General features: G+C 37.4%; 1 protein-coding gene across 1 annotated transcript in view; it reads right to left on the bottom strand.

The window, feature by feature from the left end:
• Positions 1-22303, bottom strand: part of si:dkeyp-14d3.1 (transmembrane protein 132C) — a 433321-nt gene that overhangs the window by 17522 nt on the left and 393496 nt on the right. The window contains exon 6 of the mRNA XM_056246615.1: positions 9119-9327. Within this exon, the coding sequence (XP_056102590.1) occupies positions 9119-9327 (209 nt within the window). The remainder of the gene's footprint in view (positions 1-9118; positions 9328-22303) is intronic.

The following is a 22303-nucleotide window of genomic DNA, read 5'->3' as shown; positions in this document are numbered from 1 at the left end:
GTAACCGTAATTATAAGATGGCAACCCGTTGACGTTCTATCCAGAGCCGTTCACGTCCTCAGACTCAGATTTATGCGTTTCTATGTCAACACTATCAACGCCGAATTGAACCTGCTGTAGTCAGGTGGTACAACTAGAGCTCTGTAAGTTGTTTATATTCATTATTGTTGTAATGTTATGAACTTTGAGACGAGGTAATTTAACGCGTTTCTTGTGACACTTTGCAGACTTTGAAGGAGTCATGGCTTTGGAGACACTCTGAAAGGAGTGTGGGATCTTATGCTTTCGAAGCTAGCTTGCTATTGCTAGCCTCTCCGAAATTGCCTACCCTACCTTTAAATTAATGTTTTGCTATATCTGTGAGGAAGGTGTATCTGTGTAGGTCCTCTGGTTCAGATTACAGTGTGTGTAGGTATGGTAATGTGACATATTGACTTTTGCAGCACAGCTATTGAACCCATTTTATAATAGAATAACATGCAACAATTACAGCAAGGAACAATCATCCACTCACATGCAGAACAATTGTTATGTTCCTCCTCATTGATTACTTATCTCTCTTACCACACACATAAAATATATATTTGTTACAAATAGAACACATTTTTTCCACTTTTGTTAATCACACTCGAGACATAGTACAAATACAACAGTTATTATTGTAATGATTGAATGTATGGCTTCTTTTGAGGTAACCAATTCATTTACTTTGGAGGTATAGAAACAAAGTACAAAAATTGTGCTAAATTGACTGCAAAAAAAGTTAAAAGATGAACTAACATGAATTAACAATAGTACTTTATAAATACAAATTATCAAATGCTAGATTAATAAATGCTGTAAAATTGTTGTTCATTGTTAGTTATGATACCTAATGAAATAATGTTAATGAACCATATTGTAAAGAGTTACCACTATTCCTATACATTATATATTGATATTTTGTTATCTTAAGGTGCGGCCACATATTCGGCCAAATTTTGTGGGAGCAATGGTCAATTGTCAATTAGTGTATGTATAAAATGTATGAAGCACAGCTCACACAGAAGTCACTTTCAAACCAAGCAGCTTTCTGCGAATTTGTGCAACCAAATTGAACTTGAACGAAATGTGGATTGGGAAATCTTGCGAAATTCTTGATCGCATAGATTCCTATTAAATTGGCTGGATTAAAAAAAAAATCTTCATTGGAAGGGATAGGATATTGACAAATGGCTTTTTTTGATTAAGCCATCAGTTGTTCTGGGTGAGATCACAGTGGCAGCGCTCGGTTATTACCCAACACAGGAGGTCTGAAGACGATTCAATAAACAATATCTTCCACAGAGCAGACAGTTGTCCCTTAAGGGGGCAGCCCTCCCTCACTAGCACAACATCTCACTCACACAGCGTCATTCCTTGATACAGACTGGATAGTCATTCCCAGCGGTTGGACTTTATCATGCCTGCCTGGTGTTGAGAGAACACTGTTAACACCAGTCCGTAAAGTGCGGGAGAGTCTGGCACTCCACACGCTACAGGCTTGGCACGAGCACAAAAATGCTCTCTCGGGTCAGTTCCTCTATCGCGCACTACACGGACCAACTGGCAGTGCATTTGGCAGAGGCCAAAGAGCCTTGCGATTCTCTCTCACATACTCGCACACACGTAGCGGTAAACAATGGATCATCAGTGCCCACTAGCACCAAACTGTAATGCATTACATCAGCAAGGTCATGCCTGTTATGCCCTGATAAATATAAATGAGAGCGTGTGGAGAGGGAAATCAGTGGTGAATGCAAAACACACACATTCCTCTGCCATATTTTGAGGTGATGAGCCAAAATTGACATTTTCTCCTCTTGCATGAAAAATGTCTCTGGGTCAAATAAAACAAATGTGAGGTGACATTGCCATTTTTAACATGCTCGTTCATCCTTGCTAAACATGTTCACATTGTGATAATCGCAGGAAAGATGAATGTACTTTGGCATGCGCTCTGTAGACCGGACTGCAGCTGTGTGCGCCAACTCTACCACTGGCTAATGAGCGTCTGAGCCGGCCTAACACATGTTCATAAACTGCTGACAGAGGCACTTGACTTTCTGTAGTGCTAGGTGAGCGTGGCTAGTGGAGGCATGCTAATTAGTCGTGATGTGCTGACGATGAAGTCCTTCATTTAACAGCATGCATTTTAGAGGATACATGTGGAGATGTAGCCATTTGGGTGAATAAAAAAAAAAAATCATGTCCTGGTACCTCGAAACAAACCTTGCTAACAAGGCCAATATTAACATTAACCTGGGGCACTGAAATTGGTGGGGCCTCTGACTCAAACTTAGTCAGCTGATTATTATTTTTTTTAAACCAGTGTAATGCAGAATCCTGTTCCCCCGCAGAATCCAAAACCTCTTGGATCCCAAAGCTACTTCATTGGTTGACCTTTTTAAAGGTACTATATTTGGTGCCTGATTAGAAATGATTAAAAAAAAATACATTTACAGGGCATTTATTCTTAATTATCAAAATATGTTAATTAATGTATTTTAAATATCACATTTTCAGAACAAGATGGAGTTACATTTTGGACCAGACACTGGAAGGGGGATTCTGTGTTGGGATCTCACGTGACACTGTGAAACAGAAACGTATTGTAAAGTGTTACTGAAAATAATTTTTGTTCTGTTACTATATATTATATTTATGTAATAAATAGCACTTGGTTGGATATTTTGTTATCTAAAGGTGCGGCGGGCAAATTTCCAACAAAATTTTGCAGGAAAAAAAAGTCTATTGACTATTGTCAATAGTGTAGTGATTTATGAACAACACAGCTTTAAGGAAAGCCTCTAGGTTGGCAAAAAAAAAGAGGTTGTTTACACTGAGAAAAAAAAAAAGTTTATAAGACAAGTCACTGACAATTTTGTGACAGGTGGGATTCAGTTTACGGCACTTATTATTTATTTCTATGGTATACTGCATACAGTGATTGACTGTCGCACAACTCTGAAATAAATTCAGTGACGTTGAGGCTGTAATGTGATTGGTTATTAAGGCACACGTGATCCAAGTTGGCCGTTACACTTTATCCAATGCAAGAGGACATTGGTATCTCTCAGTATTTCTTAGGTTTTTGGGCACTTCTGTTTGTTTGAGATATCAGGTGCAAAAACTATATCAACCAAGAGAGTGCATTAGTGCCCACCCCCCTTTTCAGCGCCATAGTTTCTGGAAGTATTTTTTCCATTTATTTTCCCCATAGGGATTAAAAAACAAAAGTCTTCGTTAAACAGTAATAAGCCATAAACCAAGACAATCAGCTACGGGGTGAATCCCAACACTATAAACTTTAATACAAAAGGACAAGACTGTGTACTTAAGAGCTTAGTGAGTGAAGGAGCTACAATACCATGAAGCATTGCAAACAGCAAAACAGAATAAAAAAATGGAGAAACAAAACTACTCACTTACAAATATTGATTATATATATATATTTAAGTTTATTGCAAAATATGCATATACAGTATATACAAAAATGTAAATATTTTGTGTAGAGTGATCGACTCGATTACACCAATCGCAGTGCTTCATGGGAGTGGGCTGAGCTAACAAAATTATGGGTAATGTAGTATTTTACCAGGAATTCCTCTGTTAAACACGATTATTTAAAAAAATATGATGAATTAATGTGGGCTGATATCTTCACCAGAAGCAAATACCAACGATTAGCAAGGTTTATAAGTTCAAAATCAGTTTCCCTATGGAGAAAATGAATGAAGTTTTTACTTCCAGAACCCAACTGTTGCACACTATTGTGTCAATTTAATCACCATTTATAAGTATGGGTTTTATATCCAAGTTTGACTGAACTAGCAACATGTGGGTTGCTGCTGAAGTAACTAGAGTTATGAATACTACAACATGAGTGAGTGGGATCTTAAGGTGTCACCACAGTAATGTGCATTATTGCCACAAGACTGCGACATTAGACTGGACTTTGGGGCTCTGTCACTGAATCAGATTATGATTGCATCAGGTGGCCGTCTTGTTAGTGCTCTCTGAGATTGAGGCTGTCAGGAGGACGGCAATCGAGCCCCTCATTAGAGTCCACTCGATCCACCATGACAGACAACCTCCCACTACTGGAGACACAGCTCTATGAAGATCTTGCTGGTGTAGGGCTTTCTCACTTGTCTAATTTAAGTTCAATTTGACTAGTGTTGTCCAAAGAATCATTATTACATTCTGATTATATTCACCTTAATTTGAACAGAGGTTTCAAATGAGTACACAAATTAGATCACAAAACACATTAAAGTTAGCAGCAGAAAACAGATTTTTACATACATATTCTTCAAAAAAGTTGGAGGTTGCTTAACAACTTTCCCTGTATGTACTAATTTACTGCTAAGATATTCAGAGTGGTCCATAGGGCCATGCGCGCAATTTGCACGGGGTTTACGGGGGTCATAACCCCCTCAAAAATCAGATCCAGCTAAAATAACCCCCCCAATATCATCACATAATTCAGATTAAAATAAATATGAAATATTCCGAATGAATACTTTTGTTCGTTTTCTTTATTAAATTCATTTGCCAGCAAGAAAGATAATATCATATTTTAAATAATCTGTACTCCCCGCCCACCGCACCGACTACTTGGTGTTACCCAGCCCACTTTCTCTACCAAGTTTGTTCACTATTTTGCGCAGTCGCTGGGATGAATGGTCGAGAACGCTGACGGTGCATGCTAATTGGTGGAAAGATGAAAAGGACACAGCCAGACAACGATTTTTCATTGTTGATCGACACCAGCCAAAAAGAGGGAAAATCCTGACCAAACGGAGGTTAGCTGTTAAGTTAACTCAGCGTTTCTCAAAGTGTGTGGCGCGGGCGCGGGCGTGGCCCAGTGGTGGGGAATAGAGACATGACAAATGGGGCGCGACAAACAGGTTTTGTGCCCATCTTTTTAATTCCTTTATTTATTGACCATACACTCAAAACAAAACAAAGACACATGTAAATGTAAGCCTTACTTAACGTTTTCACACGTAAGTTTAAAAGTTTTTCAAGGCGATCGTTATTGATCGTTCTCGTAGTATCACGGAGTATCCCGTGGAGACGCGTCCTTCGTTGCTTGTCACACCGCAGCCACAATAGCTGAATGACTGATGATCTGCTTTTATTTCCTTTTTTATTCAAAATTTCACAAATTTGTTAGCTATAGCAGGATTTATCTGATGTTCCGATTGTCAAATATGTGCAAGTGGATGTTTTGTTTTTCAAACACCTTTATAACGATCGCGTTAGATGAGCTGTATGCGCAACATAATGCAAGATATCTTATTAAAATACCTAAAACAATACGTACATTATTAGGAATTTACCACCTCCGGCTCAATTTGAGATTATTATTATTATTATAATTTTATTTTTTGTTCTTTTTGCATGGAGTTTGCAAAGTGACAAAATGAATCAAAGCACAACAAACGTAAGTCCACACTTGTATTTTTTCAGTTTCTGAATTTGATGTTATCAGAGGCTAAATGCAAACACCTTTTTTTATCTACTTTTAAGTCTTGTTTTGTGCAAAGTGATAATATAATTGCAGTTTCATTTTCTCTATTTAAAAGTTTTTAATGCTGTTATTTGATGTTAAGTTTTTTAAATGTGATGTTAATAAAATACATTTTAACAGTTAAACTTAAAGCCTATAGTTTATTAACATTTTGTTGGGGTGATTGGGCATGTAGTATGTTACCTTTTACACAAGAAAATTATTCAATAAATTAATAAATATGCCGCGAGTTTAACCCCCCAATGGTAGACCCAAAGTTACGCCCTTGCATATGGCATTGCTTGGGTGTTGTGGGTAGTTTCTATGGTGTTGCTAAGCAGTCACTAGCAAATTAATCTTAAAAGACTTTCTATGATATTCAGATCCCTAGATATGATTGAGATATATAAGTTCTCAAGGGAAGTATATGAGATATTTCCACACGTTTTAACATCTGATTACCTGTGTAACTGGTCCCACTCGGCCCCCTTTGAGTGGGATTTTAGCAGTCTAGCAGTCTCGCCACTTCAGGCCAGGGGAGTAAGGTTTACACGCATAGCTCTTATAGCTTGCCTCTCATACACTCACCCCCCTAAACCTCACTCTCATCCGGGTCACGGCACCAAATGTAACCGGTCCAACTCGACCCGCTCCGAGCGGGATTCGAACCAGCGTCTCCGGGATGGGAGACAGGTGCTCTAGGAGACAGGTGCTCTAGCTTCAGTCGCTAGCGTGCCCCTAGAAGCCAGGGGAGTGAGGTTTACATGCACAGCTCTTACTAGCTTGCCTCCGTTACACTTAGAAAAGAAATCCTCAAAAAGAAGAAGAAAATTAAATTAAAAGAAAATCATTAAAATTTAAAAACACACTTCAGCTTTAATGGTGCTTGACCTTGTAGAGTTGTAGAATTACATGCACCTTTTCTACTTCTTAGAAACACACATAAATAGAACTGCATAATGAGGAGGTTGATGTAAAAACAAAAAAAGAAGCGTGAAGCAATTAGCATCTAATATTCATTGTGTGGACACAGAGAAACTCATTAGCATTAACAGCTTTATGATATGTATCCATAAACCACAAAATGAGCTATTATGAAAACATGCACTTCAACTAACAAAGGGTATACCTTTAGTTATTTTAGTAATAGCACCATAAACCAGTGGTGTACTGATAATCCAGGGTGCAAACCATAAGACAGGGCCCCATCCACAAACAGTGATGTCAAGTATAAGGGGGCCACCACATGGGGTCAACGGCCCCCCATTACTTGCTTTGGGGGTCTCCCACAGCAAAAAAAATCTGGTCAAAATAAAGACTCTTTAAATGAGATATTTTACAGAACTAAATGGAAATGAACACATCACTGTCACCACTCTTTCCCCAGTGCTGCACTGTCAGTCTGCCTAAATTTTCCTACGTACTTTTTTAAAGTAAAGAAGACAGTGTACATGTCAGGTACTTTACTTATGTCATCGAAAAGTTGAGTAGAGAAGTTTGGGAAGGAATGCCACCACACAATGTACGGGATCTCCCTTATGGCTTTGCTCAAACTCTCAATGAATCTGTATTGTAACCGTCTCAAAAATAATCCAACTGATACATGTACACCCAGAGCAACCCGTCGGGAACTTCAAATTTCACCTATGAAGAGCTTCAAATTTTATATTCTGTATTCTCAGCTTCTCACACACATTGTGAACCATTCCACATGGGACATACAGAAATGGAGACATAGAGGAAACTGCCTCCATACCACCAGGAAATCGTATATATTGACTTTATTCTATTTTGAATTCACAAGCCCAAGCTTCCCTGTGGGCTATAAGGAGAGAGGTGAAATGTATCCCATACTTCAGTTTCGAATGACAACTAAATATTATTGGTGCATGCTGGGAAATTGCAGCCAGGAGCATTTCCAATAGGTTTAAAATGATTGAGGCGGTGATGCGGCTGTTTCATAACTCAAGGATTTCCGACTTTTACAGATTCACAGACACCCCACCCAGACATTTAGCCAACCCAGGGACTCCCAAAATCAATACTATGATAACTTTAATTAATTACCATAACAACGCTAATTAGACTATATGATTAACAATGCATATTAATAATTAAAATCATGAATGTCTGATTCATATAGAGTATTTTACTCGGATATAAATGATAACTTCTATCTGAATAAAATTAATATGAATGCTTAATAATATAAACTACTGCTCTAATAATGATTATAATGGTTGTTAATGAAATTTTAGTCTTACCGATTCTCAGTGGAGCTCAACAGTGTTTCACATTCTTTTGTATGACCTCCTTTGTCTTTTCAAGGATTCACGGCACTACTGTACTGCCGACAGAGAGTTTGTTTTAATGGTTTCACACTCTAGAGCTGCTGGTGAGATCTATTTCTCTGTGATTGTGTGGGTATTCTCACATTCTTCGCACTGCACCACCCTCAGTACAAATCGATATGAGGATTTTAGTGCGTTTTCCCCTTGAAAGTTTTAACGTTTTTTAAAATATATTTTTATCCTGAAAATACTCTGTGGGTTTACGGCGTAAATATATAAAACATATATAAATTTTACGCTGAAAATTGTTGTAATATGTCTTGATTTATCTGATCATTTTTAATGTTTCATGTGCTCCTTTTCTGTGACAAACACATATTTAAAATAACCATTGAAGCATTTTCTTAATTTTTCCTTTTACCTGCAGGATTTCCAGCCTCAGTTCCCTTTCGATTGGAACTCCCCTCTCAGGGAACAGGTTTACATACCAAACCTGACACGATTTCATGTTTTATGGGGACATTACTTAGATATACAGTAATGATTTGTATACTGTACAAACTGTATATTCCATCCCCTAACCCTACCCGTCACAAAAAACTTTCTGCATTTTTATGTCTTCTAAAAACATCTGAATACGGAGGTCTTTGGAATGTAATACAAACGCTTCAGTTGTTGCCTTGGTTTAGTGATGATATGAGATGTAAATAGTGACCGCATTTTGGAGGGTGATCAGATATTTCTTTTAATTTTATTATTAATTTGTGTTTATGTTGCTCAAATAGCACGCTTCGTCAGCTACAGAGAAACTGGTAGCCAGGCAACAGACAAGTGACCAATTGTGAGTGGCGACGTCACTAAATGCATTCGACAAGCACGTTTCAACACGGGTTGGCCAACCATGCTGAGAATTCTGAGCCGAGAGCGGTTTGTAATCGTGCCGAGCTGTACCAGGCTCAAGTGGAAGCATAACTGGAACCATTCCTTAGAACCATCTTAGAACCGTTCGGCTCGACGGTGGAAAAGCAGCTGTACACACACATTGGAAATTATATCACTTTTAAATATCTTCCCACAGACCACCTGTACATTCACAGACCCCAGATAAAAACCCTGGCAACAACAGAGTGCAAAATAACAAGAACACACTAAAGGTTAAGATGTGTAGAACTTTGAGAGTGACAGGTGTTTTAATTTCTGTGAAAATTTGCTGAGTTTTCACTGCGTATGCAGAATCAAATGTGGGTGCCAATCACTCAGTATTCTCAAAATCCATCGCAAACGTTCGTACCTCTGGGCATTGCTGTTTACGGGAATCCTCCAGCCTTTGATCTGATTGAGTTCAGTATCTGAAACTTCGATGTGCAGGGGCAGTTTGGGAATCCAGACCTTCACCTCCAACTGAGCCCTCAGATAACCATATGTGAAGTTCACCAGCATTCTGACTCGTCCTCTCATCTCTTTGCCATTCACGTAGACGTAATCACACCTGTCTGATACCTGAGAGAAGAAAAAAAGATGATGTCAGTGATGGAGAGGTGAGAAAAGACCAGGGAATTGATCTTTTCAAGACACCTTATTGAACTTCACATTACCAAAATCAATGCAATGCATCTGAGCAAAAGACAAGGTATACTTGAAATTGATTGACAGTGAAATCTGACAATATTAGGAAATGTTTTTTTTTTTGTTGAAGAGCCGGCCTTGACTCTCTGTGAAAAGTTTAGTGTTCTGGTCTAAGTATCATCTTGACTCATGCACTCATCACGACGATTTAGGTCACGGTTAAATATCCCATTTCTGGGGTGTGTTTTTATCTTGGCTCCCACAATCTCTCAGTCTTTCTCCCACAGTCTTTCTCATCGCTTTCAGTTGTTCTATCGGTTTCTACCTTGGAATGAAAAGATAAAAGCAGTACTGGCTCTCTTACATTTAATATGGCACTAGATGCCCAAGATGAAAACATCACCCAGTTATCTAAGGCGAAAGATTGAAGGTATAACTGCATGTGAGTGTAGGTTTACTGTTATATAACCTACTGTAGATCTGACAACACCTTCTGCTGAAGTCACAAATGGAAATGTCCACAAATAAACAAAATGTCCTCACTCAAGTGTGTCTGTGTGTTTGCCGGTCTGTGTTATGGATATTAACCAAAGGTCCCTGCAAGTATAATCACGTGATAATCATATTAAATGTTTTAAAGGTGCAGTAAGTTAGCCAATCAGCAGTAGGGGGTGTATACACTCATGATGGGGGAGGAGAGAGAGTGAGCAAGAGGGAAATTTGAAGAAAGAGAGATGGCTGAGAGGCATTACAAAATAGAAAAGGTCAGAGGAATATCACTGGAAAAAGAAGGGTTATGATCAGGCAAGAGCTTTAGAAAAGCTTTCCAGCACTGGAGAGACCTAAGCGGGAAGGCCTGAAAACGGATGCTGAGGTTGCATTTTTTTCCGCTCCATACGCAAGTAAAATTGGTTTTGCTATGTTTCTCAAAACCAAGAGATGCTGTTGTAATATTAGCTATAGTAACAGAACAGTTTTGAGTGTAAATGTTTGTCTGGAGCTGGTGTGCTGCTGATGACTAACAACAAACTCTTGCCTGTATATGCTCTTTGTGTGCTCCATGATCATTTTTTGTTCTTCCTTGTTGTTTGTTCGTCATCTTTGCTTTATTTTTCGTGAAGCATTTTGCTTCGCTTCATCTATAATAAGAGACATCCACTCATTGTGTGTTTGTGCATTTTGGGGGCGGGGCAATGAAGGGAGGGGTGTGACTTTTTGGGATTTCAAATTTCAACAGTGTTTCTCAGAAATCGCTTACAGCACCTTTAATGAACATCTAAAAAAGTATAAATATTTACACTATCGTTTAAAAGTTTGGGTTGGTGAGATTTTTTGAAGTCTCTTATGCTTATCAAAGCTGCATCTATTTGATACAGTAAAAACAGTAATATGTTGAAATTGTGAAATATTATTACAATTTAAAATGACTGTTTTGTATTTGAATCAGCCATTACTCCAGTCTTCAATATCACGTGATGCTTCAGAAAGCATTTTAATATGCTGATTTAGTGTGTATATATATATATATATATATATATATATATATATATATATATATATATATATATATATATATAAACATTTCCTATTATTATCCATGTTGAAAATAGTCATGCTGTTTAATAATTTTGCTGAAGCTGTGATACATTTTTTCCAGGATCTTTTGATGATCAAAGTTTAAAAGAACCACACTAATTTAATGTGTTTCAGCTGATAAAGAGACATCCACCATATTGGATGTGTGTTTGTTTGGGTTGATTTCAAATATCAACAGTGCTCAACAATGATTCTCAGAAATCACATACTGCAGCTTTCAGCAAAGACTTACCAGAAAAAAAGAAACAATCTTACGTACCCCAAAATTCCCCATTGTGACAGAAAAACCAACGATTGTGTGTTAGTGTAAGTTTGCATGAATTGGCAGCATCCTGAGCCAGGCACCAAAAGTCACCTTTCCTTTATAGATGGCTGATGAAGAAATGGCCACCATTTTGGTTAATAATGATGAGTAAATACAACCGCCAGACACACTCACATCCTCTTATGAGGAGTTATGAGGCGACATTCCAAAACCATCCGTTTCATAAACGTTGGCAGAATTACTTGGCTCAGTGTTCTCCTCTGTTGCGGGTCTCAAATCACTATGACTGGCTCCGTTGGTCTTTGATTCCTCCAACCAGGATCTGACAGGGATGGAAACTACAGAAGCAACACACACACACCATCAAAGTGTGGCCAGCAGCAGAAAGATAAAAGCAAGCAAGAGCACACATACTCATACACACACGGCCTCGCACATGGCTGCAAACCCAAATTTTGTGCATAACCCTTTCATATTAATAGAGCTCCTAGGCTCTTTTTTATTTGTAAAAACATTTATGTTTCTATTTTTTCCCTCATAAGGAATATTAAGTCTCAGTCTGTCAGGGTTTAAGAACTGCACAATCATTTCATGCTCCCTGTAGAGCAATTAGAAGATCCAGATCTCTTTAAACTAGAAAAAGCTAGTGGCCACTTTCAATGTTTACAGTACACTGACTTTTTAAAAAAAGCATTAAAGGCACAAATCAAACAATATTCCCATATTAGGGGAGAAAAAACAGGAATAAACATCGTCGGAAGCCTTAGTAAATGATCTAAATCCATTTTCAGAATTTTTACCCATTTGCTAGTGTTGACATTTATCAACCATTCAACTAACCAACTAACCAGTGAGGGATTTTAATTTATTTTAAAATTCATTTAAAATAAGAAAGTTTTGATTTAAACTATTTAGACGTGTCCTTTTTTTTGTAACAGGATTGAAAACCTCATATAAAAGGTATAATATTAACTTTGATCCCATTATAATTCAACACTTTCTGAAAGTTAAGTGCCTCTTTCCACTCACCATTTGTTACAAAGAAACAAGAAGAGACTCATGAATAATGTCGCAGAATGTTGCAGAAGAGACTACTAAATAATGTCATTACATGTACTGAAAAATTCAAGAGTCCTGTTCCTGGCTCTGGCTTAACATTACACACACTCACAGAGCTGAGTGAGACATCTAATCCTGTATCAGAACATCATGGTGTGTTGCTTTCAACACTTAGGGGTTGTTAGAGCTGTGAGAGTTTGTTTCATGCTTGTCTGATTGATAGAGTTGTCTGCTGTCAGAGTTTCCTCTTCCTCTGTCTCCATAGCTTTATCTCTGTTACTTCAACAAAGTCTGAGAGCAAACATGCTTAGACTGTCTTCTTGGGCTGAAAAAGTTAACCTGTTTCAAGGTAACAAAAAAATGAAAAAGCCAAAATGAATTTTGTTTGGCGTATATTTCGGAATTTGAAACAGCTTGCCAAAGCGAACTTTCCTGAAAAGTTCCTGCCTTCTTTTACATGGAATTCTTCTGTTCGAGATCAGACGTCCGTGAGTAAACCATGAACACACTGAAGAGCCGCTTTACAGTAGAAATTGAAGAGATACGGACAGTGTTTTTCATGTTGTAATACTGTAAAGCTGTTTTGTTTAAAGCAATTTATTGTATAAAGCACTATATAAATAAATGTGACGTGACTTTACTAGAGTGCCGAATTGCAGACCTCATGCAAGCATATCCACATCGCTATGATCAAATGCTTTCTTAGTTGCTGTTTTCTCACCGCTGTCATTTTTGTTGTGTTAATCTTTGTAATTGAAAAGAAATTATGCAGCACAAGCACATTTCACATATTCATCTAAACGCCCCTCTCAGCAGTGTGGACGGCATCAGGATGCCACGTATTTCTAACTTCTTTTTATCCCTAAGCAAAAAACAAAAAAATATTTTCCTGCGAGTAAATCGGGGACTTAATTTCTTTATAAATCAAATCATGATGAGACTTTTTACAAATGTCATTTGTAATATATGTATGGTGGATATTCAATTATATGGTGGATATTCATTAATGAGAAATGTATGCACATTATTTTGATTTATATCTTAAAAATAGGAGCTGAACTTATTAAAACAGATATATAGTGAAATAATTTTACAATGTTTAAAAATGTAATGTAACAAAAATATTAAGCAGCATAATAATAATTAGATTACTAATAATAATAAATGTATCATGAGCAGCAAACTAGCATATTACAATTATTTCTGAAGGATCGTGTGACAGTAATGGAATTGTAATGTATTCTCTAACAGGAATAATTAACATTTTAAAATATATTATAATAGAAACAGTTATTTTGAACAGTAATTATATTTCACAATATTATTGTTTTTATTACTTTATTTTTGATCCAATAAATCCAGTCTGGTGAGCATAAGAAACTATATATTGTATTGGCCTTTTTTGCAACTAACTTTCTATTAAAAAGTAAATGCCAGTCATTTCCAGCAAGTTCACTGTAATTGCTTTGATTAATATGGTACATTTCATCTATTCCAACATCACTAACTCAAATCTATTGTTACGGACACACACAGGCACACAAACACACAACACATAGGCCATCATCCTTAATCACTGCCACAGACTGGGGAATCTCCCACCGCAATGTTACAGCCATGACTATTCAGTCTGGAGAATTAACTACCTGTCAGACACATCCAATCAAGCAGTCATCTGAGGAATGAGAGGGCCGTACTCGTGTTTGACTGAGCAGGTCTGACAGCACAATTAACCAGGTCTTAAACTACAACTATGTGGGTCTTCTTGAAGGAACAAGTTATTTATAATCGAAGGTGAAATACATCCAAGAAAAGTACATTCAACTTTTACTTCCTCCTATTTATTTTAAACACTTCATCTGCTCCGCTGGACACACGTTTGGACTACTAATGTAGCTCCCCGTGTCAATCCTTTCAGGAGAACCGGTAATCTAAACTCACCTTTTTATGCGGTCATCAGTTTTACCCGACTGGCTTCCAATAGTGCTTTACATCAAACGACTTATTGGCTCCTTTGAAAGAATCCCAGATAACACTCCCCTGTGCGCTCTCTCTCACACTCTATACAGTGTCATGGTATATGGCCCAAGAATCATCGATTCCTAATACACACACAAACCCACTAAAATACACACAAACACATTTTCACACAAAGGTTTGGTCAATAAATTTTACTGCAGATCCTTTGCAGTCTTCCAGTTTTGAATATATTCAAAGATCTCACTTTGATTGGACACTATTATTTTGTGTCTAATGTAACACTGCTGATACTGCACACAACCTTCACAAGTTTTCACTAGCTTATTTCCAGAGTGGATTACAGTATGCACAGCCACTAACATCTATTGGTTATGCACATCATTGCTCAAAATCTGAACAGCTATGTTTCTGTATTAAGTTGTGTTGCCCACAAGAGCACTCTTGACCTGAGAGGCTTTTTCTATTTTTATACTGAAGTAGATATAATATGTTTTTCCGGCTCTTTTGAAGTTCAATATAGAAATACTATATTGAAAATTCTCCTCCAGTAACACCAGACTATTTATTGATACTAAGCAGCAGAAATATCTAGCTCAGGCATGAAACTCTAGAGGACACAGGCTGATAGGTCCTTTACATGCAAAATGCAAGCAATCACATCATGACTGCATGGCACAAGCTGATTGGCTTCTGTTGATCCTGCATCCAATGAGATTGCTTGCTCAACATTTAAATAGTCTGGTTCAGTGTTTGCTGCTAGTCTGAATCCACCTCCCCCAGCTCCACCTGCCTAGATCTGCTACAGGATTTATGTACGTATGTCTATTTATGCAGCAGCATATCTGTGTATCTATTAGCAGTAGCAAGTTCATACTTGGGTTTCACTTTATTTGGATGGTCCCTTTAACACATTCAGTTGACTATAAGTAACGTTGCACCTACATCTCTACTAATTCTCACTAGAGTGTTAGTGGAGTATTAGTAGACTGGAAAGGTTAGGGATAGAATAAGTTGACATGTAGTTGCAAAGTTACTTATAGTCTGTAGAATGTCTGTTGGAGGAGCATCACAATAAAGAGTTGGCAGATATTAAGCAGACAGTCTACTAATACTCTAATGAGAGGTAGTTGAAATGTAGTTGCAAAGTTACTTATAGTCAACAGAATGTTCAAAAAGGACCATCAAAATAAAGTGTTACCCATACTTGTTCCACAGCAACAATAATCAACAGCAGCAGCAGCATCACAGATCTAGGGCCAGTGCAAACCCTCTTTTGGTGATAAAAAAACTACTGGATTTACTAAAGACATGCAGTGAAAACTTAGTGCTGAACAGACAACGCATTCTCATCCCAATGCGTCATAAACTGTCTAAATCCAAAGCACATGGCACCCTTTAGCGTCAATATAGTTATGGGTAGGTTTAGGTCTGGGGTAGGGTTAGGGTTAGACCACTAGGAGGCGCCTTCTGGCCCATATATATCTGCGTCTCATATTGACGCTAAAGGGTGCCATGTGCGTTGGATTTAGACGAAATGTAAAAAGCGTCAGTTTATGACGCCTTGGGATGAGAACGGGCTCGAACAGACGTGGGCAGGGTTATTTTTGCATTTTGCATCCGACCTTATTGCATATGCATTTCTAGGAGTTTGCCTTTCAGACTTAAAATGGGAGGAGAGTATTTAAATGAATCGTGGAAATTTACTAAGGTTTGCGCTAGTCAGTTTACTGGCATTTGCACCATTATTTAACGGTCCAAGAAAAAGCATGTCTTAAACCAGACGCTGAATTTGCGCTGCTCTTGGTAGATTGCGTTTGTCATTATGGAAATGATCCGGCTGCGTCTGTGTTCTTTCATTTGTGTGTCGTCAGTAGATCACACGCAGACCTTTCCACTCCCATCTGTGCTTTTTTGGAATTACGCTCCCACGCTAATTTACCCTGTTTAGTTAATCTGGACCCTAGTCTGTTAATTCAGTGAACTTCAATAATGTTATATGTGTCAAAGTAACTCAAATTAACCTCCTGCAGTTACTAGTAGCTAGTAGCACACATGAGCATGGTAAATGCTATTCAGGACAAAAACGCCGTCTCAGTGTGGATGGAAGGCCAAAGCGAAGAGGAAAAGATGCGTTTTCAAACGATAGCGTAAATGACAAGGCCTAAAATACAACATAATGGAACTTTAAACATCTTGCTCAAGAGCACATAAAATAATATGTCATTTCAACACTTACTTTTTATGCAAAGCATGGTGAAAACTAGAAATGGAACTAGAAACCCTACCCAGGTTCAATAGTTTAAGAAATTAACATTCAGAAATGTTACAAATTTGTTACAAATGATTTCTATTTCAAATGAATTATGAATTTTTATCCATCAAATAATCTATAAAATTTTAAGCCGCACAATTGTTTTCAACATTGATGATAAGAAGAAATGTTTATTGACCAACAAATCAGCATATGATTGTGAAGAGTGAAGAGTAATGATGCTGAAAATTCAGTTTTGCCATTACATGAATGTTACATTTTTAAATATATTAAAATAAAAAAGTTATTTTAAACTGCTATAATATTGAAAAATATTACTGTTTTATTGTATTTTTGGTCTAATAAATACAGGCTTGGTGAGAATATGAGACTTTTCTCAAAAACATTTAAAAAATATTTTCCGATCCCAACCGTTTGATGCTACATAAATCATAGATTGCTTGAATCTCTGAACACTGAGGAAAAAAAAAATCAAGGCTATTATGAAGAAAAAATATGCAGGGAAAATGAAAACAGCTCAAAATAAGCACATGCTCTGAACACATTGTTTGGAAGTGTAGGACAAATGTCAAATGTGGATACCTTTCAGGAATTTTGAAAGTGAAATATGTTGAATAAGAATTACAAACTTTAATACAAGGTCAACTATCAAACACTCTTATTTGCTCTTGAAGGTCTCAGAAGTTGGAAATTGACCCAGTTGTTTGTGACAAGATTCAAAGAACGCCAGGCGCTTTGATTTACAGTTGCTGTCAGGATGACCTTACTTGCCAACGTTCTCACAATTTGCGACAAAAGCAGAATTGACGTATTTACAGTCTGCAGTTATGACATATTGAGTTGTGTGACTAGTAAGCACAGTCACAGACTGCTATTGAAGTTGATTACATCAGTAAAACTGATCAAACAAAGCCACCAGAATGTCTAGAAACATGCAATACATGTGACCTCATGTCAGCAAATAACTGCTTCACTTTTTTTATTTTAAATAAAGGTCTCCTCTTAGTATTTTAGTAAGCATTTCAAAAAAAGCTTAGCGGAAAAAAACACATGAATGCATTGCTAGTGTGCTTTCACCAGTTGTAGCCCTGCTAAATTCGCTAATAAAGATAAAATGCTAATGTTTTCTATTTAGCACGTAAGAACATCATATAATGCAGCACAATATAGCCATTCAGCATTTTGGCACTGGAGTTTTAGCTAAAGAGATTGTGTAATTTAGTCTATTATGCATTACATTTATTTTCTTTAATTATCTATTGTTGTGACTTCTGACAGGCTGATGGGTTAATGTTTCAAATTAATTGGGAGAAAATGATCCTCAATGGTAGATAATGATCCAATATCCAAATTGGTGGTCATGATTATAGGAAGAAAATTGCTTTTACTTTTCAATCTCCCGGGGAACAAACTATTTTCAAATCTGTCACACTCTTTATATCAACTAGTTCCTTCTTTTATTATCAAGTTCTTTCACACGCACACATAGGACTCTCCAAGGAAATAGAAAATTCATATCAAATCGGTTATCTTTCTAACCCACTACAGTGATTATGATCAAAGCAAATCCATTATGCATTAGTGTGTACGCCCAGAGATCCATTATTACGCTACGATGTCACACTTGTATATTTAACATTAATCCCCTTCAGTAAAATGATTTGTCATTCTGCTCATGTTTCATAGAGATATTTTCACATGGTCAGCTGAGGTTTGATTGAGTAATTGCAATGTTTTATTCTATGCCTCAGTCTCCATAGCATGCCTTTGTTATCATTGTAAAAACAAATGAGCTACTGAAATAATGTTAAAATTGGTCTTTGAGTTGTGTTGAGTTTTTTTACAGTAATTTGTCTGGCTACTGTTCAATTCCTTGTTAACGCAAATATCGCAAATAGAGCAACTTTGGGATGTGCAGCCGACAAATCTGCAGCAACTGCGTGATGCTATCATGTCAATATGGCCAAAAATCTCAAAAATAAAATAAAAATTCCAGCACCTTGTTGAATCAATGCCATGAAGAATTAAGAATGTTCAGAAGGCAAAAGGGGGTCCAACCCGATACTATTAAAGTGTACCTAATACATTCCTTGCGAAAAAAAGAGCCTTTTTGCAGTAAATTATGGCTTTTTTTTTCTTTTTTTTTTTACAGTGCAGGTAATAAATAATTGCCTTGCATTGTTCTAGTCAGGCCACATAGGAGATACTGCAGTACGTCATTTCTTTACCTAAAGCGTCACTAAATAATTACCGGTTTCACAAACACTCCCCCGTCTGCCACTGGTAAAGTTAACAGTTCACAGTTAAACTGGAGGGAAACTCTGACTGAAGCTTCATTTGGTGACATCTAAATTATGTTGTTATATTACCTGCTTATTTAATGAGTGAATCAGCCTGACTACATTAGATTAAGCCAACAGAAGTCTTTTTATATCAGGTAGAAATAGTTCCTAACTGCACACATTCTGTTTGCACAGCGTATCTGAAGTCATTTGCACATCTTCAGCTACAGTATGAATTGGGATAAGCTAAAACTTTTTTTTTTCATGAACATGAATGATAATATGTTAGGCTGAAAGTTGGATTACTGCGGTCTATGTAAACATATACAACATTTTGATCATTTGCACACGACCAAAGCCTTTAATGCTTTTAAGAGAGTTTTAGCTGAAGCACAGCTGTGTTTTTAACTGTGAAGAAACACATTTAAATTAGCAATTAAAAACATTCTTACGAATGTCGCTGGCATTAAATCACTCCCACAGTGGAAGCTGATTGCGTACAAGTCTTTCGGGTCATTTAAAATGAGAGAATTTCATGTCTAAACAACCTCAACTTAATAGGCCTGTCAAACACAAATTATCATCTCCAGAAAAAAAAGCCCAAATTGTACAATCCAATCTTGTTTAGAAACAAGCTTCAGCAGATTTCGTCTCATGCGTAATCAAACATATCATAATTATATACGCTATGATTGAATTTGAGCTCATACGTGACCGAGATCCAGCTGGAGGCATTGAAAAGTAATCCAAAAAAATTAAACAAGAATTAAAGAAAAGAACATAATGGTCAGTGAACTTCCCTTCGTGAAAAAGAAATTAAAAACTTTACGTGAGTTGTACCTCGACACATCACAGATTATTATTTTTGGATGCATGACCAACATAATAATTTTCACCAGAAAATGTCATCTGAACAAGTAAGTAACATCCACTTTATTTCTGGTTCTGACATTGCAGTAAATTGCGCTGATTAATTCTAAAAATCGCTTATAAGTTATCATATCACGTAAAACCATGCAAATTATACTTTATTCTCAAATTGTTAATGTTTGTTAACAACGTCAGCATTGCGTGACTACATGTAATGTCCTTCCGATATGTATCCTTGTTTTCGCATGGGCCGGTTGCAGTCTCTTTTTTTTCTGTAGCCACTCCGAAGTCCGAACAAAGTATTTTGCATTTTCCAGCGGGTGAATCTCTAGTTGGCACTGGTGATTGTCGATTGAACCTTTCTGGATCCACCATCAAATTAATACGTTTAATTATATCAAGTGCTGTGAGAAAAGGCTATAAATCTCCACCTCCAACATCCTCACAAGCAATATAGCCTACTAGCCGAGACTCTTCTTTATGTGTACAGATGTGACGTAATGACTCAATATAGTCTACTAGCCGAGACTCTTCTTTATGTGTAGATGTGACGTAATGACTCAATATAGCCTACTAGCCGAGACTCCTTCTTTATGTGTACAGATGTGACGTAATGACTCAATATAGTCTACTAGCCGAGACTCCTTCTTTATGTGTACAGATGTGACGTAATGACTCAATATAGCCTACTAGCCGAGACTCCTTCTTTATGTGTACAGATATGACGTAATGACTCAATATAGCCTACTAGCCGAGACTCTTCTTTATGTGTAAAGATGTGACAACGCATTCTCATCCTTTGGCGTCATATAGGTGACGCCATATGACATTTCGTCGAAATCTTACGCACATGGCATCCTTTAGCGTCAATATAACACGCACTGTTATGGGTAGGTTTAGGTCTGGGGTAGGGTACGGTTATGACGCCTTGGGATCTGCGTCTCATATTGACGCTAAAGGATGCCATGTGCGTCGGATTTAGACGAGCGTCACCTGTATGACGCCTTGGGTTCTGCGTCTCATATTGATGCTAAAGGATGCCATGTGCGTAAGATTTCAACGAAATGTACAAAGCGTCACATGTGTGACGCCAAAGGACGAGAACGGGCTGGATGTGACGTAATGACGCAAAGACATGCTCGAATCTCCCGCGGAAATACACCAGTACCACTGGAATTAAAAACATTATTACAAGCTTACCGCTTTAAATCGAGCTACGGGGAGCAGAAAGTTTTGAACACTGGCCGGTTATGTATTTTCTCAAATATGTATTTTGGATCATTTTTAACCCCCAAAAAAGCTACGGTGTTGCAGCTTTAAAGTGTATTTTAGGTACCATAAATGCTTGTCAGTACATTCAGCGGTAAAATTTAACCATATTTGTAGGTGTGTATGTACACTCACCTAAAGGATTATTAGGAACACCTGTTCAATTTCTCATTAAAGGTGCCCTAGAATGTTTTTTTTTATTATTTTATTATGTTTCCTGGGTTACCCTTATAATGTTAGTATGTTTTTTAGATCAAAAATAATCATAATTTAGAAATAAATGGCATTTTTCCTAGCCTGCTTTTAGCCTCTGATTTGAACACTCTGTTTGAAGGGGCGTGTCTGCTGTGGGATTCAGTGTAACCGCGGCCACTGCTGTGATTGGCTGACATGCTTGCATATGAAATAGCTACGCATTACATGTGAAACTCTCTCCCGAATACTTTTACTACTGCTATTATACGTTTTTACTATTACAGCTATCGAGATTAACGAATCGTGAGATGTTTTTAAAGTATTTAGATCTATTCCCATCACATAAAATGTTGCCGTGATGAGCATTGAGCAGATGAGTGTGTTGATCGCGAGAATGAAGATCTTATCATTGCAAAGCAGTTTCTGCACTCTCTAAAGCTTTCCCCAATGCAAACACGATGATGTAAATACAGTAAGAGCTTCGTTGTGCAGTAACGTGCGTCATTGATTTCATAACGAGTTTGGCAAGTGTCCAGATAAACTCGCGCTGTGTGGAAAGATGGTTCTTTGATCGCTTTCTGTATATAATTTGTTCACAATTTAAATACGATTATTTTCATCCTACTAAAAGAAACGATGTGAAGCTGATATTTTAGTCACTGGCTTGACTTACTGATGCATAAACAGTATTGAACGATTTTGAGAGAAAGATTACCTGTCTGAACTTGAACAATTACACATCAGAAAGTGTTGCTTGGTAGCTCGATCCGAGGCCAGCTCTGTATTGGCCCAAGTTGAGGAAACAGTCGGTGAAATGTTTGGAAATTTCCAGAGAAAATAAAATTAACCCATTGTTTCTTCAGAGGCTCAGATGAAGGAACTAAAAAATACTTTTGTGTTCATGTGTACATCCACACTGAGCAACTGCCATGCTTCGGCTGCGCAGTTCCGCCTGGCATTGAGGGCTGGCATTATGCAAATATTTGGAGGCGTACATATTAATGATCCCGACTATTGCGTCACAATCGGTATTGTGTGGAGAACCGACCGTTTTTCAGGGGTGTTTTTCATAAACGTGAATTAAATGACAACGCGAAAACAGTCCAGTTTGAGATTCACTCT

This window comes from Rhinichthys klamathensis, unplaced genomic scaffold, assembly GCF_029890125.1.
Source record: "Rhinichthys klamathensis goyatoka isolate OS25496 unplaced genomic scaffold, OSU_Roscu_1.1 h1tg000040l_1, whole genome shotgun sequence".
NCBI classification, from domain to species: domain Eukaryota; kingdom Metazoa; phylum Chordata; class Actinopteri; order Cypriniformes; family Leuciscidae; genus Rhinichthys; species Rhinichthys klamathensis.
The sequence above is the reverse complement of the archived record's forward strand: the minus strand, read 5'-3'. Positions and strand labels throughout refer to the sequence as shown.